The 24,696-nt window shown below is 37.1% G+C and overlaps 1 protein-coding gene across 2 annotated transcripts in view; it reads left to right on the top strand.

Moving 5' to 3' along the window:
* The window catches only part of STK3 (serine/threonine kinase 3), a 129,389-nt gene that overhangs the window by 16,165 nt on the left and 88,528 nt on the right, over window positions 1-24,696 (top strand). For both annotated transcript variants that reach the window (XM_038130195.1, XM_038130196.1), the window contains exons 5-6: window positions 7,066-7,230; window positions 7,652-7,819. In XM_038130195.1, coding sequence (XP_037986123.1) covers window positions 7,066-7,230; window positions 7,652-7,819 — 333 coding nt within the window. The remainder of the gene's footprint in view (window positions 1-7,065; window positions 7,231-7,651; window positions 7,820-24,696) is intronic.

The raw sequence follows: 24,696 nt of genomic DNA, 5'->3' as shown, positions 1-24,696 counted from the left end.
GGGTTTATTGCTATATATTATTGTGGTGAGGAAGTGGATGAAATGTAGAAAAACTGCAGGTAAAAGAAAGGCTACTGTTTTGAATTTGGATGTTTATTTTAGAGGTGGTAAGGAAGGAGGTGGACAGTGTGCCACTGATTTGGAATAAGTGATAATTTTAATTTGAAAGAGACCTCTGGAAGTCGAATCTACTTTCCAAGGAGGGAAGTCCAGTTAGTGTCTAGGACCTTGTTCAGATCAGTTTTAACAATCTGAAGAGTGGGAGACTCAACAGTCTCTTTTTCCGGCCCTGTGAACTTTTATTTCTTGTATGCTTAGTGAGGATTGTTTTGGTTTGTTCTAGCCCCTCTAGTCCAGTTCTAGCTGGACTCTCCAATTTGTCAGCCTTTCTTTTATTGCAGCCTGGAACAGGGCACTGTGTTCCAGATTTGTGTTCACAAATGCTAAATAGAGGGGGATTTTTACTTGACCTGACTGTGCTTTCCTAGTGAAGGCCAGTCTGTGGTTAGGGTGCATTACTGATGTTGCTGCCTGATGTTCAGCTTGTCTTCTGGAGCCGCCCAGAACCTTTCCTGGAGGAATGTTCCCTGTCACATGGATTCTCAGTCCATACTGGCCATGGCATGGGGTGGTTCTCTCCTGGTGTGGGACTCTGCCGTTGTTGAACTACTGTATTTGTTGTCAAGCTAATTCTTCCAGCTTGTTGAGATCCCTCTACATAGCAGCCCTGCCCTGTCTCTTAGTGTACTGGCTGTTTGCACCTTGTTTCATGTCATCCACAAACCATGATGACGTGTGTTCTTGCTCATTGTTGAGGTTGTTAATCAAGATGTTGGGAGCATTCACCCTATGATCAGTCTCTGAGAACATTGCTTATAGCTGGTTCTTGGTTATATGTTGAACCACTGCTGAGCCTGGCAGTCCAGCTGGTTGTTCTGCTGCATCTTCTCCATGATTCCCCAAATTTAGTTAAAAACATATCTTGGTATTTAGTTAAAAACATATCTTGCCAACAGCCTTGGTAAAGTCAGATGAACTGACATCCTCAGCTTTCTCTTCATCTTTATAAGAAAGTGACCAGGTTAATTTAGCATAATTTCCTTCTGGTTTACTTACACTGCCTGTTTCCAGTCACTTTTTTATCGTTTGTGTGTCTAAAAACACAAACAAAATTAGCTTCTCTGTGGATTCACCCCATAATATCTTGGGCCAAAGAATGGGCTGATCAGCATGTAGTTCCTCAGGTCCTTCTTCTTTTTGCCCATTTTGAAGATGATGGTTTTGTAAAGGACACCCTGATTGCTGTAATCTTTTAAAGTTGGTAAGAGCCTTGAGTTGACACTAGCCATCTTGGCACCTTTGGTCTGTTCTCATGGACTTGTATTTGTCCAATGTACTAGAGTAATTCCTAACTTGTTCTATTTTGCTACTAGGCAGAGATAACTGAGAGTCAGAGAAAATCTACTAAAGACTGATGCAAGGAACATGTTTGAGAGATTTCTGCATAGCTTGTCAACAGATTAACCACTCAACACAAAGTCTTTCTGTGTTTATTTTCCTTCCTTCTGCTGCTTCCTTCCTTCCCTCCCTCCCTCCCTCCCTCCCTCCCTCCTTGCTGTCTTCTGTTTTGCTCTCCAGATTCAAATCCACCCTATTCTTGGCCTTTGAAATTCGGCTCTTTACTATCCAGGCAGTGCTTCTTTATTTATCTTTAGTAATCTGTTTTTGTGCTTTGCATGCTTTATTTTCTGCACTTCAGTTATGAGTTCAGGAGATGGCCTCCTCCTGAATTTACTTACCTTGCCGGCCAGGAAAGACTGTTTTCATACTTCTAGGAGGTTGCCCTTGATGCTCAGCCAGCTCTTTGTTGGCTTATAAGATTGTGCAAGGTCTCTCTTGGTGATGCTGTCAGACCCAGTGGGGATGGGAAGAGCAGGTGTGTATCTTGTGAGCCAAGTGATCTGTTAGCAAATGCGTTCCCTATGATGGTAAAGTTGGTTTTAAACAGTGGCACCTTAGGTGCTTCTTGTTAGAAAGACATACAGTTGTGTTGTTGTAGCAGACCTGTGTTAAGGGTTTCCAGTGCAGTTCTTGACCTTATTCTTGTCAGAAGAGGACTTTGCACAACCAAACTAACTACATTGGTGCTGATCACGGCTGTGTGTAGACATGCCAAAAGCATGTGCTACTGAATCATGGTTAAAATCTGCACTTAGTGCAGTGCTGAAGAGGTTCTGTAGTTTTCTGCTTTACTTCTAAGGTTGTGCTCAACATCTGGTTCAGTACTTCATAGATACCTTGTAGGAAGCTGGGGCTTGGTAATGGAGGGCTGAAGAGTCTGACTTCCATATTCTGATCAATTCTTGATCTGCCTGAGTCTATGTATTAATGTTAGCTAATGTTAAGCATGAGATTTCCTGCAATAGTTTTTCCTATGGGTATGTTTCCGCTAGGTATGTCGTAGATAACTTTATGCTGCTGCTAGGCTGTAGTAATTTTCAAACTACACATAGAAGACTGATGTGTTAGCACTACCTTTAATAATCCAGTACAAATATGGTAATTTAAAGGAAGATGAGGTCTCTTGCATATTATATTCAAGAAATATTATGAAAGTCATGTTACTGGGATTATGTAGTGAAAAACAAATCTTAAAAAATACTAACACTGATCATCACCTGTACAGTGCATATTTCTTGTTATATTTATTGCAGCGTATTTTCTGTATGATTTTATGTGCAGCTTGGGTCTTATGGTAGTGAGTTCTTACTCTGTCCATTGAGTGTCATGTAATATTGAGGTGTCTCTTTAGATAATATTGGGTAAGGGAAGACTATCTGGCAGACTTAGACCACAACTTATTGTCCTAAGTAATGCCATGATTTGTTAATTTACTCCAAGACAGAGGCTGTGAATTTGTTTGAAGAGCACTATCTTTAACCATAGCATATAGATCTGCTTGTAAAAAGAGTCTAGTTGCCCTGAAAGGGAGGCTCAAGGAAAGCAATTTTAGGACAATGTAGTTTGTAACAGGTGTTGGGAACTAAAATCTAAGATTGGCTTCAGGCTAGAACTGTAACTTTAATAACTCTTTTTCTCTCTGAAGATTTCTGCCTACTTCCTAAGTTAGATGTCAAATACCACAAACGGGAAGGGTATTGTGGGAGCTGTCATCTCTTCTTCCCTGCTTATTTGCCCATCTCTCCTGCATCTCAGGTTTTTTTTAGTCCAGCCTTGTCTTTGTGTAAAGGAAGAATAGGAGAGGTGTGTGATGATGATAGGATGTGAAATGCTCGAGCTTCATAGCTTCTGGTGGAAGAATGGCTCCTTTATTTGCCATGAGAGTGGACTTACCCAATGTGTTCAACCTAATCAGAGTGTTTAGATGCAGTAATCTGATACTTCCTGGAAGCATCAGATTTAATGTGCGTGTATTAGTGTAAAAAGAGCAGCTGGGAATAGACTTAGTCAGTTAAACAATTCAGCTGACCCAGACCCCTTTAGAGGGGCCTCAGGAGGGAGAATGTGTGCAAGAGAACCTGTGGATGAGTTGTCCCAACAGCTGCATGGATTAGGTGGTGTGTGATGGGCTGAATAAACACACCCCTCAGTCTCCCTTGTGTGTGGCATCCATAGCCAGTTAGATATAAATATGTGAATTAGATGTCTGTTATAGTCTCCTAATAGATGTGGAACACTAGAATTTGCTGCTTTGCTCCAGATTTTGATTTTTAAGATTGGCTTAATGTATAATGAATAATGTATATTTCATGTAGGCTGTACAGTTGTTCACCTTTATCATTCACATTCTCTTTAATATACAACTTGCATGTGGTTTTGATGGTGAAGGGTTAGAAGCTGTTCCATGGCTGACTCTTATTTAGAGGGTAACACCAACCCATGAACGGGACAGCGTACAGGATTAGAACTAGCCTAAGATACCAAACAGATAAATGTTCCACAAGGTTTTAAGTGAAGATCTTGACATGAATGGAAATCAGAAGCAAAGCAGAAAGTTTATGATTGTGAGATTATACTAAGATGCAAGGTATAGAGCTGTGCTGATGAAAGAATGATGCTGTGCATGGAAAATCTCAGAATAAAATAGACCAACTTGTTTAAAGGAAAAATACTGCCCATACAGATTGATCAGGAGTAGAATAGTGTAAGAACTATACATCTAGATCAGGGTAGCAACATTGACTGGAACAAAATTTTATATTAATATGAAATAGTTTTGTTTCTTTTAATTGTTCTGTGTGGTGATTATCAATGGCATTGCGTCTATGTCAATATCAAACTACTTCTAGAGTTAGAGAGTACTGGGTATTGAGTAGATGGCAAGTTGTGTGCTGTGGCAAAGCATGTAATGGTCTGGTTCTGTACTTAGCTGTTTGTATGTTGAAAGTCTCTCATAGGGACACAGACACCACATTACCTAGACAGTGACTTTTAACCATGCTTATGAGGACAGATTCTGATTTAGAGTAATGAAGGGGAAGACATAATTAGGAAGCATTTTGTTGTGGATTTTAAGTTTATTTGTGGTTTTGTGAATAAATGAATAGTTGTAGGAGCTTTGGATCTGTTTTTATGTACTTTGGTCCCTTGTTACTTCCATCAACTGGTAGGCTATAAAATTGTCCTTCATTTATTTCCCCAAATTCCATCAGGTTTGCATTAGTTTGTGTGTCAGCTAGTCTCATGCTGTAAAGAAGAACTGTATGCTGTTTTTTGTCATGTTAAAAAAAAAAAATAAAAAAAAGAGTATTTCCCCTCCTCTGGACTCATTCTCATCCTTTGCCCTCATTCTTCAGCTGTGGGGCCCAGAGCAGCACACAGGGCTCAAGGCAAGGCTGCGCCAAGGCTGTACAGCAGGACAGTCACCTCTGTTAATGTGGTTAATTTTTCAGTTACTAAAGCTAGGTGTTGACCTCCTTAGAAGCACAACATATTGAAGAGCAATCTCTGCCGTGTTCTCTAAGCACCATTTTTCATAATACTTGTTTCTAGATGGAAGTGGGAGGGAAGTTGTTCGCTTATCTTGCTACACATTTATCAGTGCTTGGGGTCATTTTATGTTGCATGTTTAGGATTAGCTGCATGGAAGGCTTTGGAGATTCAGGACATTGTATTGTTTCTGAAATTGGGTGGATTTGGTAAAGCTTGGGCAGCAAGTGTTACACTCAGCTTGTCTTAACCATTCAATAGCCAGGGTTTATAAAGTGTGAGTCTGCAGATAATCACAGTTTTAGTGATTCACCATAGAATTTTTAGCTCACATAATGAGGATTGTCTCTTTCTCCAAATATCTTTCTGACCATACTTAAGTTTGTCTTACAGTTGATTTAAAGTCCCTTCTTGCTTGACTGCAGATCAGGTAGATGGTTTTACTCCCATGGCACAATGCCAGGAAAGTTGTCTTATTTAAACTGTGTGTAACAGGGTTTTCAGTTCTTCTGGCATGCAGTCCTTTGGAGCAACATAGCAGTCAGCATAAAGTAGCACAAATAAAGGCTTTGAGCAGTGTGCTGCTGAATGGAAACGCTGAAAGATCTTAGAGATAAATGGTGGGCAAGGAATGCATAATGCACAGCAAAGGCGGTAATTGCTTGGCTTGGAGTTAATATACCACCATCAATTTCATCCTCTGCTTGCATAGGAAAAGGTTTATAAAAGTCTCTGGAACTCTTGGGGTATATCAACACATGCACTTTTTTGAAAGCAATGCCAATTTGAGCAGCAGCTACTTTGCTTTCTCCTTCTTTACTATGCCATGAGTTGAATCCAGGAACTGTTTTGTTGGAAAAATGATTTGGCAGACAGGTTTGATCTGTCTGTTACGGTTGTTCAGTGGAAGAAGGGCTGAGGCACTCTGAATAACTGCTGTAGGTTGCAGGGAAAGGAGGGACTGGAGCTTGGGACAGCTGTTTAAATAACTCTATGTGTAACTGTGCCCTTGGGTTCCACACCTAGGTTTTGTGAGACTGGATAGAAGCTGCAACAGGGAAGTGGCTCTGATTGTTAAATAATTAAAACTTCTTGTGAGCAGCCCAGGTGCAGATAATCTTGCTGGCTAATAATGTTTTTTTCCTTTTTGTTGATCCATGCTTTTGGCTTAGACTGATCTCGAGTGGGTTTTTTGTTTCTTAAGGGCTTTTGGTGGTGGTTGTTTTTTGGAGGGAGGTATGGATGTCTACCAACACTTTCAGAACTGAAACTGGAAGGAATTGCTAGTGCTCAATATATTTTCTGTGTAGGATTGGAAAAGTAGGGGAAAAATGCAACACAACATTGCAGCCAAATCAGAGTATTCATCTTCACTTTTCCAGTTTCTTGCATTTCTGAGAATGTGTGAAGTTCACTTTAATTCTTATGTTGAAGCATCACTGTACTGTAATTAACTGGCATTTCAGTTGTATGGATAGTTTCTTTATATTTCCTTGAGCAGTTGCATCACATGGAATGAATTATTGTGCTGTTTTTGCTTTTATTTGAGAATAAATGCTGATGAAAACCTGAAAAGTGTTCTCGAGAGGATCTGATACCTGAAAAAGAGACTCTTGCTGTTTCTCTGATAACACTTGTTCAGGAACTTGTGTGTTCCTACTGTGTTGATCTAAGGTGATGAGGATAAACAACTGCTCACTGATGACTTATTAACAGTTTGTGTTATTTTTAAAGCAAATAAAACAAAATATGTCTCAGTTTTTTTCACTCTGTTGTGTTTTCTTTGGTAATGAAATGTCTGTCAGCTTTCTGCCAGTTGACTTGCAATCTGTTGTAGCATTTGTAATGGCATGTGACTCTGCACTATATTAGAATTAAGAGAAGCATTTTGGCCTGCCAAGTCTACACAACATATTTTCTTTATAGTTGGCATTTAATAATTTATTTTTATTCATTTTTTAGCTTTAAAATGGAAGTTTTTCTGGTCTGCTAAAAAAAATGAAAGTCAAGCATTGTGCTCTTTATAATAATCACTCTGAAATTATCATGATTTAAATCAGTCAAATGTATGGACCTTATGTGTATACCTGAAAGTAGTTTTATGTTTTCTTACAGCTAACAGAAGATGAAATTGCAACTATTTTGAAATCTACTCTTAAAGGACTTGAATACTTGCACTTTATGAGAAAAATACATAGAGATATAAAAGCTGGAAACATCCTTCTTAACACTGAGGGACATGCAAAATTAGCTGATTTTGGTGTGGCTGGCCAGTTAACAGTAAGTAACTGTGGGAAGATAATTTTAAAATGCTATAGTGCTCCCAACCTTGTTCTTTCACCTTTGTCTTCTGCCTTGAATTTTGTGACTGAGCAGTGTCACTGCCACTAGTGGTAGTGGCAGAACTAGCATTCTTTATCATGGTGAGTATTTAATGTGTTGCAAGGCTATTTAGTTTTTAGTTGTTTGTTTTTATAGCCCAGTGTATCAAGTGCCAGATGATCCCTTTAAATTTTAGTAGGTTTATTGTCACCTCTTTGACCTCTGTGGGCTGATGGGCTGAATCTGTTTGGTATTAATTGGAATTCACTACCATTTGACCTTTGGGTGGATAATTTAACTTTTAAATATTGAACTGATATAAAAAAATAATCTGAAAATAAGCATCTCTGGTTTAATTTGATAAATAATATAATTACAGGATACAATGGCAAAACGTAATACTGTTATAGGAACTCCCTTTTGGATGGCTCCTGAAGTCATACAAGAGATTGGCTATAACTGTGTGGCAGACATCTGGTCCCTTGGTATAACTTCAATAGAAATGGCTGAAGGAAAGCCTCCATATGCTGATATTCACCCAATGAGGGTAAGTGTGTTGGTGGCATGTTTTGTTTGTTGTATTAAAAAATAAACAACCCTCAAACCCACAAAACATTCATAACCCCCTAATACTGGAATCATAAAGCTGTATGTTCATGAATAGAGATTTTAATACTAACAATTTTTACTTTCTGTATTGCTTCGTCTTGACTTCAGTTTGCCTGTGTTTTAACACATTTCTGTAAGGTTTCAGAATATCTCCACTTGAGAGGGAGCTGCAGCAGGATGCTCTTAATTGGCTTTGGGGTAATATATAGAATCTGTTTCATACTGCACTTGGAGATTTGCATCACCAAGAGTCAGTCTGGTTTTGAAAGGCAGTTTTGAAATAAAGGTGACCTAAAGAAGAATTCAGAACTGTCCTATGGGAGCAGTGCTAATATTATAATTATTAGTTACACATGACAGGTTTTATTTATTAGTGACTCCTAAGGTCTCTTACTGAATTAGTTTACTTTTTTGCAAAATAAAATGTAAATAGAATTAGTTGCTTTATGAGGAGTAGCAGTTATGAAGGAATTACTTGGAGAAGCTAATGGGGATCAATGTTTATCTAGGGATAACTTGACGCTGTTAGTCATGGTGCTGTTATTTTGTAATGAGCTGTAGAACAGCTATGCTGATTGCACTGAGCATCAATAAATGCTCCACTCTTAAATTGTTTAAAACCCATTTTGAATTAAGAAGGCACTTTATGTTGCTTAAAGCATACCTTTTTCCAGAAGAATCTTAGCAATCTGCCGCAAAATTGTCATGCATACTAAATTATTTTATTCAGTTTTCTTCTGGTGCCTCATGTATCAGAATCTTAGTATAAAGAAACCACCACTATAGAAAGAGAAGATACTGTTCATACACAATTACTGTCAGGTGATGCACATCTGAATTCAATTGTATTTAGTGCTATTTTTGTTTGTGGGGTTCTTGATTTTTGCTTGTGTATACTCTGTGGAGGAGAAATGTTTCCTGAAATTTCTGTTAAAGCTAGTGAGTGATCTTCATTTAGAAACATTACATAATTTTGGAGGCAAAGTTTAATAGTTTTCCTGCACCATATTTTTTCTTCCATGTAATTAACTGTTTTAAAATTACAATTCAAACTAAAATACTCAGATGAAAGCTGAGAACAAAATAAGTATCTCTGAAGCTGTATTTTGATGGGAATTTAAGATGAAATAACCTGTAAAAATATTTTGGAGAATGAGTGATGACAAATTCACTACACTTGGTCATGCTGGGATTTTTGGTTATACTTCTAACAAAAATGCCTTAATTACATCTGAGTAACATCACTGTATGTAGTTGCACCAGCTGTTGATAGGTGAGGACTACATTATCAGAGAGGATTTTTATGTGCATGACAATAGCTGCTTATAAATCAAAGGTTATTGTGCTTGAATGCTTGTGGATCTGTTTAATTCTTGCAATCAAGTGAATGCTATCAAAGGCCAATGTAATCTAACACAATTCTGGATTACATACAGCATGTGTTCTTGTTAATAAATTACGTTATGGTTTTTAAGGGCTTGTATGTAGTTAGTACTCTTTTGTATATTTGATACCTCCAGTTTTTCTTAATTTTTATTAGTGAGTTGTTACAGTGGTTAACAAGAAATACACAGATTTAAGTTGCAATAGTTTTTCTGGTGTCATATGATACAGCTTCACAGGACTGTTGGCCATATGTAGATGCTTTGTTTTAGTTATGACACAGAATTGATACAGGCAAGCATGAAAGCTTGGGCAAATTTTCATTGCTTTTCCTAGATGTTGCTCGAGTTCTGTGGTATTTATGTAAGGCACAATTTTGTTGCCTGGGAATGCACAGTGAAATTACCATGCACACTATTTTGCTGTAGGCTGGTTGGCACTGCCACAAAGGTAATGCACTGCCAGTAGGCCATTTCCTTGTCAACTGCATTTACAGCTTAATAGAAATATTACATGACTTCTTTAAACAAGTGTTTTGGCAGAGAGGAAATAGCAGATTCCATGCAAACAAGCATAGCTTCCTCTGCTTAACCACACTCTGACTACTCCAAAGAATTGTACTAGTTTCAGCTGGGAAAGAAGTAGTGGGGGTACAAAATGGAATTTCAGGTGGGAGGAGGAAGAATAAGCAGGTTTTTTCTGGTTAAGTATTCCTGTCATAGTGTATTTGGCTGTAAGTGTCATCCATGCTATTTCACACAGAATCACAAGGTTGGAAGCGACCTTCAAGATCATTGAGTCCAGCCCAGCCCTGACACCTCAACTACACCATGGCACCGAGTGCCACATCCAGTCTTTTTTTAAACACACGCAGGGATGGTGACTCCACCACCTCCCCAGGCAGACCATTCCAGTACTTTATCACCCTTTATGTAAAAAACTTTTTCTTAATATCCAACCTATGTGCCCTCGGCACAGCTTAAGACATATTTCACTATTTCCTGTTGCAAATTTGAGTTCAACAGGAGCTGTAGTTGTCACACTTGGTTTGAGGCTCAAAGGTCAAGAGCAGTTGCCAACTCAGTAGTTTTAATGCTTTATTCACCTAAGAATTATGGACTGTCTTACATACTTGATGTCAGAGTCCTTTTCTGCTTTTGCTAATGATGAAAAGTGAAACTTCTGTGTATTTTCTGTTGGTTTTTTTTTGTTTTTTTTTTTTTTTTTTTAAAGAAGGAGTATTTTCACATAGTTGTAAAGGAGGGAGAAAATCAGATGTCCTTAAGGTTGCCCTAAAACATGGTGATACAGCCACTAGAAATAGCAAGGAATTTGCTGATAAAAAAATCATTCGAACTTAAGTAATTTAACCCACCTAGGAGGGCTAAAAGCATGTTGATTGCAGGAGACTGTGCAGCACCCAGGGTTCATGTGGCTAGCAGTGTCTGCATCTGCCTTTGATTGCTCTGCTGTGATGAGCAGTTAGCAATTTATAGTGGAGCTAATTAAAGGGGACTTCATTGTGGTTCTAGGTCAAGACTCAATCTCTTCCTCTGAACCTGCAGTGATTTAACAGCTGAATTCCCATGTCCCCATTGACTGCAGCATGTATGCTGTCCTGTAGTGATAAAATATTTATGTCCTACCCCAGTCACAACTGAATTCAAAGCATTAACTGTTTTGTTCAGTCACTCCTCTGCACGTGATATCTATCCTTAGTGTTTCTAAATTTGCTATTTTTATTCTGTGACGAGAGCACAGAGAATGGACTGTTTTACTGTAACAGTTGTGATTTTGCTCTTTTTCTAAAAACTGGTAACATGCTTATGAAATATCCTCTGTCTTTGCTAATTAAACCATGATCTCAAATTGTCACGTAAGAATTGTTTGTGGTGGAACATCCTTTAAGCTGCATAGTTTTCATATGATCCTTCTGCTGCTGGTATTTGGCTTTAGATTAATAGTAGATTAATAGTAATTAATAGTAGATTAATAACACTTTGCCATAAAGCTAGTCTTTAAACTTAAGCATGGCTCTTTATGAGGTCCTTCTCTAGGCCACCCTTACTAAAATTTTTCCTAATGTTCATGCGATAATGTGATCAGTTATTCCTGCAAGGCTGAGATTTTTATGATCAATTGAAGTGTGGGCTGCTGCTGTTCGAGACATCCTGTCCGTAGCCAGGAGTTCCTGACCTTTCTGTTAAGCAAACACTAACATTATTGTGGCCTCACATGGAGTTGGATAAAGCAGCTGATGTTCTGAAAAGTTAACATGATAGAAACCTCCTAGAACTGGGCCGGAGAAGTTGTAGGAGCGTGTAGTGGACAGAGGAAATGGGCTGAGGGGAGTTACTGCTTTTGAGCCTTTTAGACCAACTGTAGAATGACAATGTGTGTTTTATAAAATTTCCTCTTCTTTGCAAGGTGAACAGTTGGTGTGCTTCAAATAAATGCTGGTAGCTCTCTTACAAAAGACAAAAAGACTAAAAGAGCTCAAATGCTTTTCTTTCATGCTTATCAGGCAGCTGCAGTAATTCACATTGTTGTGGCATGGAAGAAGCTGGTGCTAGATGTGTTTTTCAACACTTCACAGTATTGGTCTTTGTTTCTTTATGGTAAAGTTTGTTGGAAGTGGACATGTGGGCATCACATGTTCTGCAGTGAATTGGAGGAAGCCAATTTGAACTGCTTCCATTTGCCTTAAGTTCAATCATGATATTTATTTTTCCATGGCACTTACCCAGATTATCCATGCCTCCTGCTTAGCCTGTGTCATTTCCACCCTGGACTAATCTGTTTGTAATAACCTTTTATTCTTGATGTATCTTATAACAAACTACAATTTCCCGGTTTTTTATTCTTGACATATTGTATTGAAACTGGAGATTGAAGTGAGAATTATTGCTCTGTAGGGCTCTAAGAAAAAAGAGGTGTCATGTGGAGCATGGCAGTCAGATTGGGACCAGTTTTTCAGCCATTAAGAAGACACTTTTCTATATGCCTTTTGTGCCAGAAATTGAGGAGAGGAAAAAAGAAAAAACACTAATGTCTTTCTGTACAGTCACTCTTGCATTTCTTCTCTCCAACAGATGGTGTTATCTCATTGGTTTCTGTTATTTTCTCTAAGAGTTCACCTATCTTATCTCAGCATTACTGCTTTAAATTAGACTAGGTTTGTAAAACTATATGGTTTTCTTTTTTTAGTGCTTTTGCTTATCTTTGCAAAAGACTTTGAATTAACTTCTAAAAGTCCTTTACCTTTTAAGAACTTTCTATGAGACACTGTTAATTTGTAACTTGATGTCTTCTTGCCTGCTGTGTCAAGATAGAGTGAGCTAATATTTAAAGAGTTTAAAATATGGATATTTGATTGTACATTACTGTTCATTATTTTACTGCTCTTCACAACCTTGTGGACGAATGACAGCGAGCTGTGCTGTTTTAAGGTGCAAGTAACATGTGTTTGCTGTGGGGACCCTAAGGCACTGATGTGATAGCAGAGGAATTGGAGGAACATGTGTTCTGTTGCAGGGGTTTCAAAGAGCTGTTGTAAGACCTTTGGCCCTCTCTGGGCTTTAAATGGAATTTTTGTATTTGCATTATACAGACCTAGATGCAGGCAGTGGGTGCAGAGGGGTGGTATTCCTGCCTGTTTCCGTACATTTTCAACATCCATTTCTGCTGGAATGAGTGTTTAGGTGGTCACGTGATGAGCTGGATCAAACTAACCAAGTAACAAGAAGTAGCTTTCAATGATATTGTTAACAGGGTACACCAACTAGGTGGGGACAAAAATGTGTGGTGGGACTGGTAGAAGAAATAGCTCATCTGTTTTTGGGCATCAACCAAGTTGATTTAGGTATAGCTGCAAAACCAGAGGCTCAGCTTGCCATCTGTAAATTTATCATGATTAAAACTTAGTAATTGTTAAAGTAAACTGCGGAGCTTTTCTGAAGTTGATCCTTAAAAATGCTTGTCCTAAGGGACAAACTGGTATTTTTGTAGCTATCCTAATTGTCCTTTGAGGCTTTTTCTAGTTGGGCATATTGATAAAATTAGACAGGATTCTAGACCTTTCATGGCTGAGTGTTTCCCCACAAAGCCTTCCTTCTCCTCCACCTTATTCTGTTCTTCCATCTTTAAATGCTATTGCTGTGATACAGCAGAATTTAATGGGGGGTAACTTCCAGTGATCTTCAATTTCCATGCAGCAAGTTTTGATTCATAATATATTTGCGTCTGGTACTATTTATAGCCAAAGTTTCAGATAAGTGTTATAACTTTACTAACTTTATTCAAGAAAAAAAAACCACTCTTAACACCAGACTGTATATGTCTAACAGAAGATAAAGTATGTTCTCTGTACAGACTGAGAAAAAAAATTGGTTTTAAAGGAATTACTTTCCACATAAATCACCATGAGAAATACAAGTCCATATTCTAATGGATTATGGAGCATTTTTTTCTGGAGTGAGTAGTAGTGGTATGTGGTTCAGATCAGTTGCAGCTCTGCTAACACCTGTGCTGATCTGTGTCTTTGCTAGTTTTCATTTTTTGTTCAACAACTTTTCAGGACTGAACTCTAAGGAAGTGTGTTTCCTTAAGAGTTCTTAACAAAGGAAAGCTTTACATTTTAATTAAATATGCTGCTAATTCAAATTAGTAAACAACCTATCCACCTGCACTGATCAAAATGTGAATAATTGCTGTGCAGGAATTGTTAAATAAATCGAAAACCAAAACAGATGAGGCAATACATAAAAAAAAAAGCTAAATACTTTTTTCATTAAAGATTTATTTATCAAAATAAGTGTATTCACCCATTTTACTTGTCAATATAAAAGTATTTACTTATTTATTTTTAATGAATGGTCAATTTTTATACTGTGTGAACAGACCTCTCTGCCTGAACTGCTGATGGTGTGGTAAGTAATTGCTGAGGTGCAGACCAGTTCAACAGTGCAATACCCTGTTCATGATTTGACTCCTTTCAACAAAGCTTCTGGAATAAGATGATAAATGTTGGGCAAATTAAAATGAGTGATTGTGTACATTTGAACTTGCATATCTGTCTGTGCATGTTTCCATTTTTTGTGAGCAAATACCTGAGGTCTTACCTAAATTAAATATTTGCATAGAGTTTGCTAGAACCTTAATATCTAATGGATCTACTGATCACCAGGAGAATTGCTGTAATTGTAACAACAATTGGACTTGATAGCTTATTTCATCAGCTATTATTCTTTGATTGGGTGTATGACAGCATGTTTTTGATGGGTTGTTGTATGCACCTTAGTGTGAGGAGATACATTTTGGAATTTTCTGGAATACAATTAAGGCAACTGTTAGCTATTACAGTAATGGCATTTTTACTAGATAGAAAGAAGAGTTTTTAGGTACTTTTGTCAGCTTGACATTACTTTTCATTGTGATTAAGTTATTTTTAGTAGTGAATTGAAAACTAAATAGAGGGCAAATTGTGGTCCAACAGAAAAATAACTTTCTGTCAAAGCTTCACTTGTGGCTCTTGGGCAAGCTGACCACAGAGGTACGGAGATCCTGCTCTGCAGATTTTTTAAAATTCTTTTTCATTTCAAAGTGTGTATAGGTCTCCAAGCTACAATTTATGATTTAGTTAAAATATATTTGGTGTTCAATTATATATGTAAGGTGATTTCAAGTGCTTTCTTCCTTAAGCTCTTATTTTTCGTGGAAGTGCTAGTCATAGATACAGATATAGTACCCTTTGAACATAACTTCTTTTTTAATATGTAATGCCTGCAGGATTAATGCAGGCAGTGAATTTCCAAAGGATTTAATTTGCTTATTTGTTTGTGATCAGCACTCCTATGGACTTGCTGTAGAGGTGAAGGGGAAGAATTCTCATGAGTGAGGAAGTCAACCCAGGGAAGTGCTATAGGGGTATAGTCTAGTTTCTTGTGATACAGAAATCTAATTTCTTTCAGTTTTCCAGTGTGCCTAGCATAGAATTTTAATTCCTAAAGAGTTTAGGAATTAATTCCTATGGCATGGCTCAGTTAAAATATGGAAATGGACTAAAAAGAAATGGTGTGTGAGTTCTCCTCAGACACTGAAGACAAGTTTAGAGGTATCTGGCTGCAAAACATATGAAATATAGCATGTGATATTTTATTTATTTTCTTAAATTGCAATCAATAATTCATTGCTTGACTTTACCAGACTCTTGTGACGTGTATTGAGCCTCCTAGGGAATGATGTGCCAGCATGGCAGCATCCAGTTTCCAAGACTGGACAGCTTGCTATGCAAAGGGATAGTGTGTTTAACATCAGCCCATTTTTTGTGAAAGAGAGATTCATAATACCACTGTAAAAGCAAGATAGAAAAAAAATACCATTTGTTCTCTGGAAAAACTTCAAAGATAATAAAAATTTTCTCCCTAACAGCCCAAGGAACTTTTCAAAGAGGTTCTGCCACATGGCTTCCCAAACAAAGGATTGACAGATCTCTCTGGTTTATTGAACTCTTTAACGATACGACATTAGCATTGATTTGCTGTGAAAACACTAGATACTTGTGGTGTGCTCAGTGATTAAATTGGAGGATGATAGCGTCCTATTCCTGTTCACATTAAAGCTTTTGGAAAAGTCTACAATCAGATGTATGTAGTTGTTGTCTTCCTGCTTTCTTTTATTTACCCTCCTTTTTTCTTGCATCTCTTTATCTTGCTTTTCTTTTCTGTGAGGAGATGGCTTGAAATTTCATGTAAATAAAGTACAACTAAAGAGTAGTTGCAGAATCTAGCATACATATTTGACTGTGGCTTAGAGAATGAGTTGTCACTCCTTCACATCACCAGAATTTTCTTTATGTCACTAGAAGTTTTGGAAGTAGAATAAATGTCCATTACTGTTAAAAGTATAAATTCCTTACATTTTTAAATCATTGGGTTTGCTGGTGCATATGTGCAAAAAGGGAATGTTAATCTGTCGTGTGTAATAAAGTAGCAGAAGTGGAGAATATTTGAAATTTGTACTGGAACTGGAGTTTAACTTGAATTAAATGGGAAACATTTATTGCATGTTTCTAAATGAGGATTTAATTAAAATTAAATTAGTTCATCTTTTTAGACTTACCCCTGAATAGGAAATTTGAGACATGCTTCAGTTGATGGTTGGTTTTCTCTGACTTTGATTAATCACTTTCAAAGTAAGTGGAGGATCAGTACAGTAATTTCATAATTACACACAAGTGAGTTAACTTGAAACTTTTAACTAAAATAATTGTAAATGGAGTTTCATGCCATGCTGTGCATCTTCTGTGAGTGATTCAGATTCTTAGCAGTGCTAATCTGAGAAAAAGACCCATACCATGATGCTACCTATTTATTTTCAAGGTGCTTCAGTGGTAAATGTTAGACGTGGAAAAATTCTTTTTCTAAGATGTTGGAACAGTAAACAGAGGTTGAATGAAGGCATGAAATTAATGAAAATATGCTTGATGACTTGAGTGAGTACTGGCTCAAGCCCTATGCCTGTAAACATGGTTAAATATTGTTTGATAGAACTGTTAATGAGGGTAAAGCCCGGGATGTGTTCGGCAGACGTAGCATGCACAGGATAACAGTATCCACTGTGGCTGAGCTGGCTGCTTTCTCCTGGGCAAATGTTAAAAGCAAGCAAGCAAACAACCTTCTACCAAAAAGCTTATTCAGGAGCTTTTTAATTGCTACAGATTTGCTCATTTGTGATGTTAGTAATACTGTAAACATAGATCAGAGTGCAAAGCAAAATTATTTTGCAGCTTGAAGATCTCAAGAAAAAATTTTTTGAAATAGGCAATCTGTAGTAAATCATCAAGATTCATTAAATCGAAAATGACAATTTTAATATGACAAGACTTTTTTATTAATGAGCTTTACAGCCGTTGTTATTTTTAAAAAACGAACTTTCCATAATTTGTGCATGTCATTATATGCTGAATTTATTCAGTTTCTCTTTAACCTGCACTATGGATGTGGAAAATAATTCAGCAAGGTGTTTATGCACAGATTAAGAAGAATTAATTTTATTAGCAGTTCTGTAGTGTCTTCCAGGATATTGTCAAGTATACACTTTTAAGTCAAGAGCTATACATATTGGCTACAAATATATTTCAATTTCTTTTTACTATTAACTTTCAAATTCTAGGGTTAGCACTAAATATACACTAAATATACAAGATTAATTTTTATTCAGTCTGGCAACTAGCTTCATTAGCGAGGATGGAATCTGTATATTGCTTTTAACTGAAATGTCTGTTTGAATTTTTTGTATACAACTAATGTCTTTTTAAGCAAAAAAAGAACTTGGCCAACAATTTTAAGACATTCTTGGAAACTTGAATTAATGTTTATTTATTGAAGTGAATTGTATGTTCACTTTTTCTTAAATATGTTTTCTGTCAGTATAGTTAGTTGACCTGGAGGAAGTGCTTTAGAGACTGCTATATTGTCAAATTCTTAGTACATTATTACAAGTTTTAAAAGCAGAAGTGTATTTACTTGGATTTTAGTTGAAGTGATATTTGATTTCTTTTTAATATGTGGGAGAAAACCGCGATCAAATTAGGAGGAAAATATTAAGCTTCTGTTGCTACTTACCAGAAGATTTTAATATGCTTTGAGCCTATACTGGTTGTTAACTTCATAAAGAATCTAAAAAATTGCTTAGATTGGGAGGTGGATAAAATTTGGGATGAAGAAAGCTTATTAAGACTGCATGTACGCTGTTTCTGTCATGGTATTATATTGCCTTAAAATGTACACTAGGTAATTTTTAAAGAGGATGATGCATATTTAATGAAGAAATTTATTTATTTAAAAGGAAGGGTTGCCAATCAGTCTAAATTTGCTTCAGTTAAAACTTGATGGTCTAAAGACAACTTATAATCCTTTTCTTGTTATAAAGTATTGTCAAATTTGTAGTAGTATCAGTTAAGTTTATGGAAACTTTGTTTTAAGGTGGTTTAAAATGGAAGCAAATCTTTAATTTGTATTTGATGGCACCTGTTTTCATTTTGTTTCCCTGGCAACACCAGCTGTATCAAAAATTGCCCGTGGACCACCCTGGTTTTAGAGAAGAATGAAATCAGCCTGGCTCAGCCTTTGATTTTACTGACTAAATACTTAGACAAAGCTTTAATACTCAGTCAGTACTTTACAAACTAACTCAAATGATTTGGGTATACTATTTGTGTTTGTTTTTTTTTTTTAAATTAGAATTTTCTGTACTAATGCCAGTTCGTATTGTTCTGCTGTTTTTAAAATGCATTGAGATACAGGAAGTATTTTTGATACACTGTCTCAAAGTGTGTTTGAAAGCTGTAATAACTACCTGCAGAAAAGTAGGGTAGAAATTCGTAGTTTTTAGATAACACAAAAATCTGTCTGCTTTTAAAGCAGTATGGATCTAAGGTTTTCTTCCAGATTAAGTTGTCGTTATTTGCATTCCCACGGGAAACAAAAGCAACATGAGTGTTACCTCCAGATTCTGCTTTCGTCCATGCTTTTTTACCATGTCTGAGAATTCACCTTATGAAAATTACACATACGGTGTTCCAAATGCCACAAATCTTAATACATTATCAGTTTGTGTTTCAGAAGCACAAACATGGACATAATTCTTCCAAATACTGCTTATCATTACCTACGTGCCTGAAAAACTCTACTGACAGAAGCCTCATCTGCTGTGAGGAGCTCCTTCTCTGAGCTCCATGCTATATTGTTGATGATTAAATAAGGAAAAAGTTGGTATTCTGGTGGAGCAATTCAGATTTTTAGTAATAATTACAGCAACACTGGACAGTCTGAGAAGTTTAAGGTGTGTTATATTTTCCATTCTCCCCCAGAAACTTAGAATAATTTTGGAAGATAATGAAGTAATCTGTTCTCAGAAAAGAGAGTACCTCTGATGGAGTTCATGGGTACCTGTGGTGCAGTACTCCTCAGTGTTCTGGTGCTGGGACTGGAGGCATTAGAGATGGCAGCCCAGTATTTTCTCTACTGCTGCTCCTTTTCTCATGCTATGAAAATGGAAAACAGGTAGCATCAGCCAGCACAAGATTTGTTGGCAGACTGACATGCATGTGTTTAAACAGTCATCTGTTTCAAGGGTTCCTTAAGAAATGTAATAATCATGAACTCTAACCTGGGACAGAGGGCACGTCTACACTGGGCAGGTACATCCAGACACAAGTGGACTTTGCCTGTACTGTCCCCCTTTCAGTTTTCTTCAGGAGTATCTCTGGAGCAACTGTGTGCATACTGTAAATGTCTTGCTTTTTGTTTGTTTCTCTGAATAATATGACTAATTTGTGCAAGCTGTGTTTTTTGATATTTAGAAGTAGCTAGCATTTGATTCTTGGTGGTGAAAATGAGCATATGCAAGTTCCTAATTTGTAAAACATGCTGTTGTTAAACAGTCAGAGTAATTAAATTATTTAGAGAAATTGGCACAAAGTTTCTTAGAACTTGATCCTTCTAGCAGTCGTGTGAATTGTCATGTATAAATTGTGACTGTGGAGCAACTGGTTGCATTGCCACTTGCTTGGTGTGAAAATATGTGGAGTGTGCAGCAGCTGGAAGGTTCTTTTTAGACTGGAAATATTATGGTAAGCTGATGGTGCTTGAGAAAGGTCTTACTGCTTACCTGGGTGAATAGTAGGACAGGCTAAAAGCCAGAGGACATGTCTGTCTGGATGGGTGTTGAAAAGTTGGGAAGTGCTCCCTCTGACAGCCGTGCTGGCTGAGGGCAGGATGTGACGTGGCTCCAGCTCAGGAGCAGTGCATTGCCCTGACACACCTCTGTACCCAAAGTGATGTACCTGGCCTCTGAGTTTGCTTCCATGTTTACCTCTCTCCGTGTGGAAGATACCTTCTGTTTCAGGCTGTAATTCATTCCCTGTAGTACAGAATTCATTCACACTGCCTGGACTGAGTGTGGACACAGAAGTGCATTTCACCAAGCAGCTAAAGCATATGCTACAGGATTTCTGCTGCTGGCTTGTTGCATGTTCTGGTTAGATTAAGATTCAGTTCAGCATTAAGTTAGCTGATGCAAAATTTAACCTATTTTTTTTTTTTAAAGTAACTTAGTGCAGGAGAACAGTGTATTCTTCTGTGGTGTTTCTGATCTAGCACTATGATTCCTAAAGCTGCTTTAGTGTTGTCTGGAAAGAACTTTGATAAAAATCAACTAGACTAACATGCCCATAATACAAGAGTTTGTTCTTGACCCCTTAGTACTTATAGATGAAGTCAGTGGGTATAATGTTCATTTTCTTAAGCCGTTAAGTCATATATGTCTTTTCCTACTGCTTTTTAATAGTCTAGTTAGGATGTTACCTTGACTCCTTACCTGTATTCAGAAAATAAAAACATTATTGGCTCAGCTTTCTTTCACGCCTGAAGGGAGCTTTTTTTCCTGTAAAATTAACCTTTAATATTAACAGAAGAAGAAGGTGTATCCTGAACATCATAATTACATTTGTTACACATTTAATTAATGACAGTTATGAGAAGACACATGGTGAGTAGAAGGAGACTGCCAAACCTGGCATTGACACAGGAACTTTTTTTTTTTTGCCTGTTGTAACACAACTTTGATCAAAAGATGCTCTTGGTACATGTTGCTAAAATAAATAATTTTCACACTCCAGAATTTCAGCAATTGATAAAAGTCTCTACCTTTATTGGTTTCCTTTGACAGTTGTATTTATAGATATAGCCTCTCAGAGTGACTTTAAAGGCAGTAAACTGGATTACTAGGGGCCAAGACATCAAGTCTGGAGCTAAAAACAGGCACTGAAAATATCTTGCTTTCTGTTTAAATTTGAGAATTGTTACCTAGGCTCTGCTACTGTAGTGTTGACTTCTGCATTATTCCCTTCTCTTGCTTTGTTTTGCTTTCATGATAGGAATCAAAAACTCTATCATAATTTCATGATTGCTATGGCCAAGATGGGCTTTAGTTTAAAAAAAAAAAGTATTTAATTATTTATTTGTATTTCACTACTTATTTATAAACATCTGGGGAATTTTAGTATTATGTTCGTAAGAATTCTACTAGACTTTTGACGTTGAAATGGAAGCTTTTGGTTGCTATTGAGGCTTCAGAATTTATTAACAAATTCATCTGTAAGGGAAATTTGTTTAACAGAGTAAAACATTATGTTTCTAATGCCTTTGCATTTCAGATGGTGATGGTTTAAATTATGACACCAGCCCTGTGCCTTAGGGCTTGCAATTCTGTAACTTTTTTCAGATGCATCAACTAAGCATTGCCTAATTTGTTATGAAATTGGAAGAAAAGTTGTTCAATAATTCTTACTAAGTTGTGCTGCTAACATCTGTTTCCTATGAAATACTGGTAATATGATAAGAATTGAAAGAATTGTGTGATTACTAGTTTCAAATAACCATTCCAATGATGGTCAACCAAAGATGGTTTTTCTTTCACTGAGGGAGTCATTTGAATGTATGGGGTGTTAAGTCCAAATGGCAGAGAAAGCTAATGCTGGTGGGGTGATGTGCGAAGGTAAGGTGTGTTGGTTTTGGATGCTGTTCTTTACAGAACTTCTGGCAAATTTAAGAGTTAAGTTATATGTTTTCTCTTCTTAAATTTATCATTAAGTGTATTTATAATTTAACTTAAGAAATTGATTGAGTATTCACTAAAAAAATGAAGTTGACTTCTTGTTACAGACAGTTTAAATATGTGTGTTTGGATTTTTTTATTTTTAATCAGTATTTTTAATGTATAAGCAGTGGTTCTAAAAAAAATTGTGTAATTTGGCAGGTATAGGGATCTGTTCTAGAAATTGAAGGTTTTGAATGGCCCTGTTTAGAGCCAGAGTAATGATTGGCTGGTCCCCTACCATAAGTTAAAGCCAAACTTTGAAACTTAGACTAAGTTGTTTAGGTCAGGCAAGATGTGCTCAGGAATGTTGTCTTTCTTTTTCTAATTTCCACATGAATTTTCATCTCTTCCACCTCCTTTCACATCCCTGGTGCTTGGCCAGGCAAAGGGGAGCTCTCCAGCATGCAAGCAGAGAAGAGGTAAGTCAAGCCACAGGAGTGAAGCTTGGCAAAGCCTCCTTGAGAGATTGGAGTTCTGTTTCGCAGAGAAGATCAGAACCCAGCCATGGTGATCCCTTCACTGGGGGAGCCTCAGCTTTCAGATTTTTCAGTAGTAATAGTTTCACTTGTATTTTGTTGTCTCTGCACACCAGCTTCTTAAAGAGAAAAACCACTGTGTGAATAATTAATGGTGTGAGTGATGTGTTTTGAGAATTCACCATTCCTTAACTGCTGTACTTGTGCTCATGTAACCTAGAGTTATGCTTCATCTCCAGTACAAACAGCCTTGCTAGGAAAATATAGGCGAATCTTGTTCAGAGGCAGAGAGCAGTAGGTTTTAAAAACTTGCATCTAGAAGATAAGGAACCTTAGTATTTTCAGACCAAAATGACCATTGCATTCTTTGTATTTTTTTCCTATGATTGCGATGTATTTCCAGACATGTGGAAACCGGCCTCCATTGGATGAAGATGAAGAAAACAACAGATTTTTATTGTTACTGGGTTTTTTTAAAATATCTATATCTATGGAGTTAGTTCTTTGAGAGGAATATATGTGTATATATAAAATCCATAAACATATCTCAATATCTATAAAGAAAGTTTTTTATATGCAGGAATATATATTTATATATTGATTTATCTCTCAAAGAACTCTGTATAGATACACAGACACAGAGGAGTTCTTTCATTCTGTATATTTGCATATAATGCCCTGTTAAAAGTGGCTCTTTTCAGTCATGCATAAAACGAGTATTTGTTTAATTATTTTTTAGCGTCCATGTTTAATAACACTTGGAAGGCATTGTTTGTTCAGCAGCTTGCAGATGTCTCCTTGGTGATCATTTGAGTGTAAACTGTTGATTTTTATATAGCACTTCACAAAATGTTTATACTTAAGAGCTCCAGTGAACTTAAAGCTATATGTGCTTAGCTACTGTGTAGAAAATGAGTCTTATGCATTTTCTGGATCAATTGGACATCTGATAGGTCATTTGGAGTGGAATTAGGCAGATAACCTGGTAAATCATCCTGTATTTATCTGTACTGCTAAGCAGATTCCCATGAAAACTTTCAGTCTGGCTCTTTTTTTTATGAAAGATGAAATTACAGGCATTGAATCTCTGAAGGAATTTATCCTGGATTTATCCTATCTAAAACCTTTGTTGCTGTTTTTAAGATCAGCTTATGAGTTTAATGTGTGCTTGAATTTCAGCTCAAGCAATTGATTTTTCTCTTTATATTGTTTTCTAAATCATTGCCTGTGTTAGTCTAACATAGGGATTACATAGCCCAGCAGTCTGTAACAGGTATGTTCATAGTCCCTCTCTTAATTTTTTTGTGTAAAGAAAAAGTGGGACAATCTCACATCTCCCTTTCCTTTTGTATGTCAGTTGACTTTGGCTTGACTGTGGAGTTTGCTACTGCTTTAAATAAAGGCTTGTTTAAAGTAAGTGAATAATTTCTACAAAGTGAGTGCTCTTTATCTTGGTTGGGTGGCTTGTTTAATCATCTTTATGCCATTCTAGTTATGTTTTTATGTTCCCTTTAACTTACGAAGGCCAAGTTCCTTCTTCAGTGGGCATATCCATTTTCGGACAAAGAAAATAATTCACTAGACATGGGGCTTGGTGATGGTCTTGGTTATGAAGTGTCTGGGGCTCTGCCGCAGGAAAGGCCTTTGGAGTGTGCTGTGCTGCTTTTGAGTCATTGTTTCAGTCCATCACCCCACACAGTTTCTTGCAAGTAGCCAAGAGAAACTGCAGGAGGAATGCACCCTCTGTGCTTTCTGGTGTTGCTGTGTGTTGTGGGGAAACCTTTGCTTTATGACTTGCATTCGGTGCTTTCACATTGAGTGCTGTGTCTTCAAGCAGTGTGCCCAGCCTTTCTCTGTCTGAAGTTTGAACCTGTGGTCTTCAGCAGTTTTCCAGCTCTTGCTGTCTTCCAAATCAGCGTCTCTCATTTCTGATTTGAAATAGGTTTGGGTGCACTGTGCCGTCTGGTGTTCAGCTAAATATGTAGGGCTGCAGAGACAAGACATAAGCTCTAAATACAATGATAGAGGAAAGAGTGTTCCTGAAATACATGGCACTCTTAATGCAAAGTTGTATAATGGCCCTGTTTTATATTAGCGTATTGCTTTTGGCCTGGATGAGTGGGCTGTATGTCTGGAATTTGCATTCACCCTGTGCTAGCTTATAGGTGAGTTTGAGAATCTGTCTGAGACTCCGGTTGCCTGGTATAGCATCAGTCTTTGTCCTTTTCTAACAGTAAGGACATCTACCTCTCATCATTCACAAAAGAAACTTTAGACATAGGAGCTTCTCTGTGGC

The sequence above is a fragment of the Motacilla alba genome, chromosome 2 (genome assembly GCF_015832195.1).
Source record: "Motacilla alba alba isolate MOTALB_02 chromosome 2, Motacilla_alba_V1.0_pri, whole genome shotgun sequence".
Taxonomy (NCBI): Eukaryota; Metazoa; Chordata; class Aves; order Passeriformes; family Motacillidae; genus Motacilla; species Motacilla alba.
Note: the sequence above shows the minus strand (reverse complement) of the source record. Positions and strands in the feature narration are given on the sequence as shown.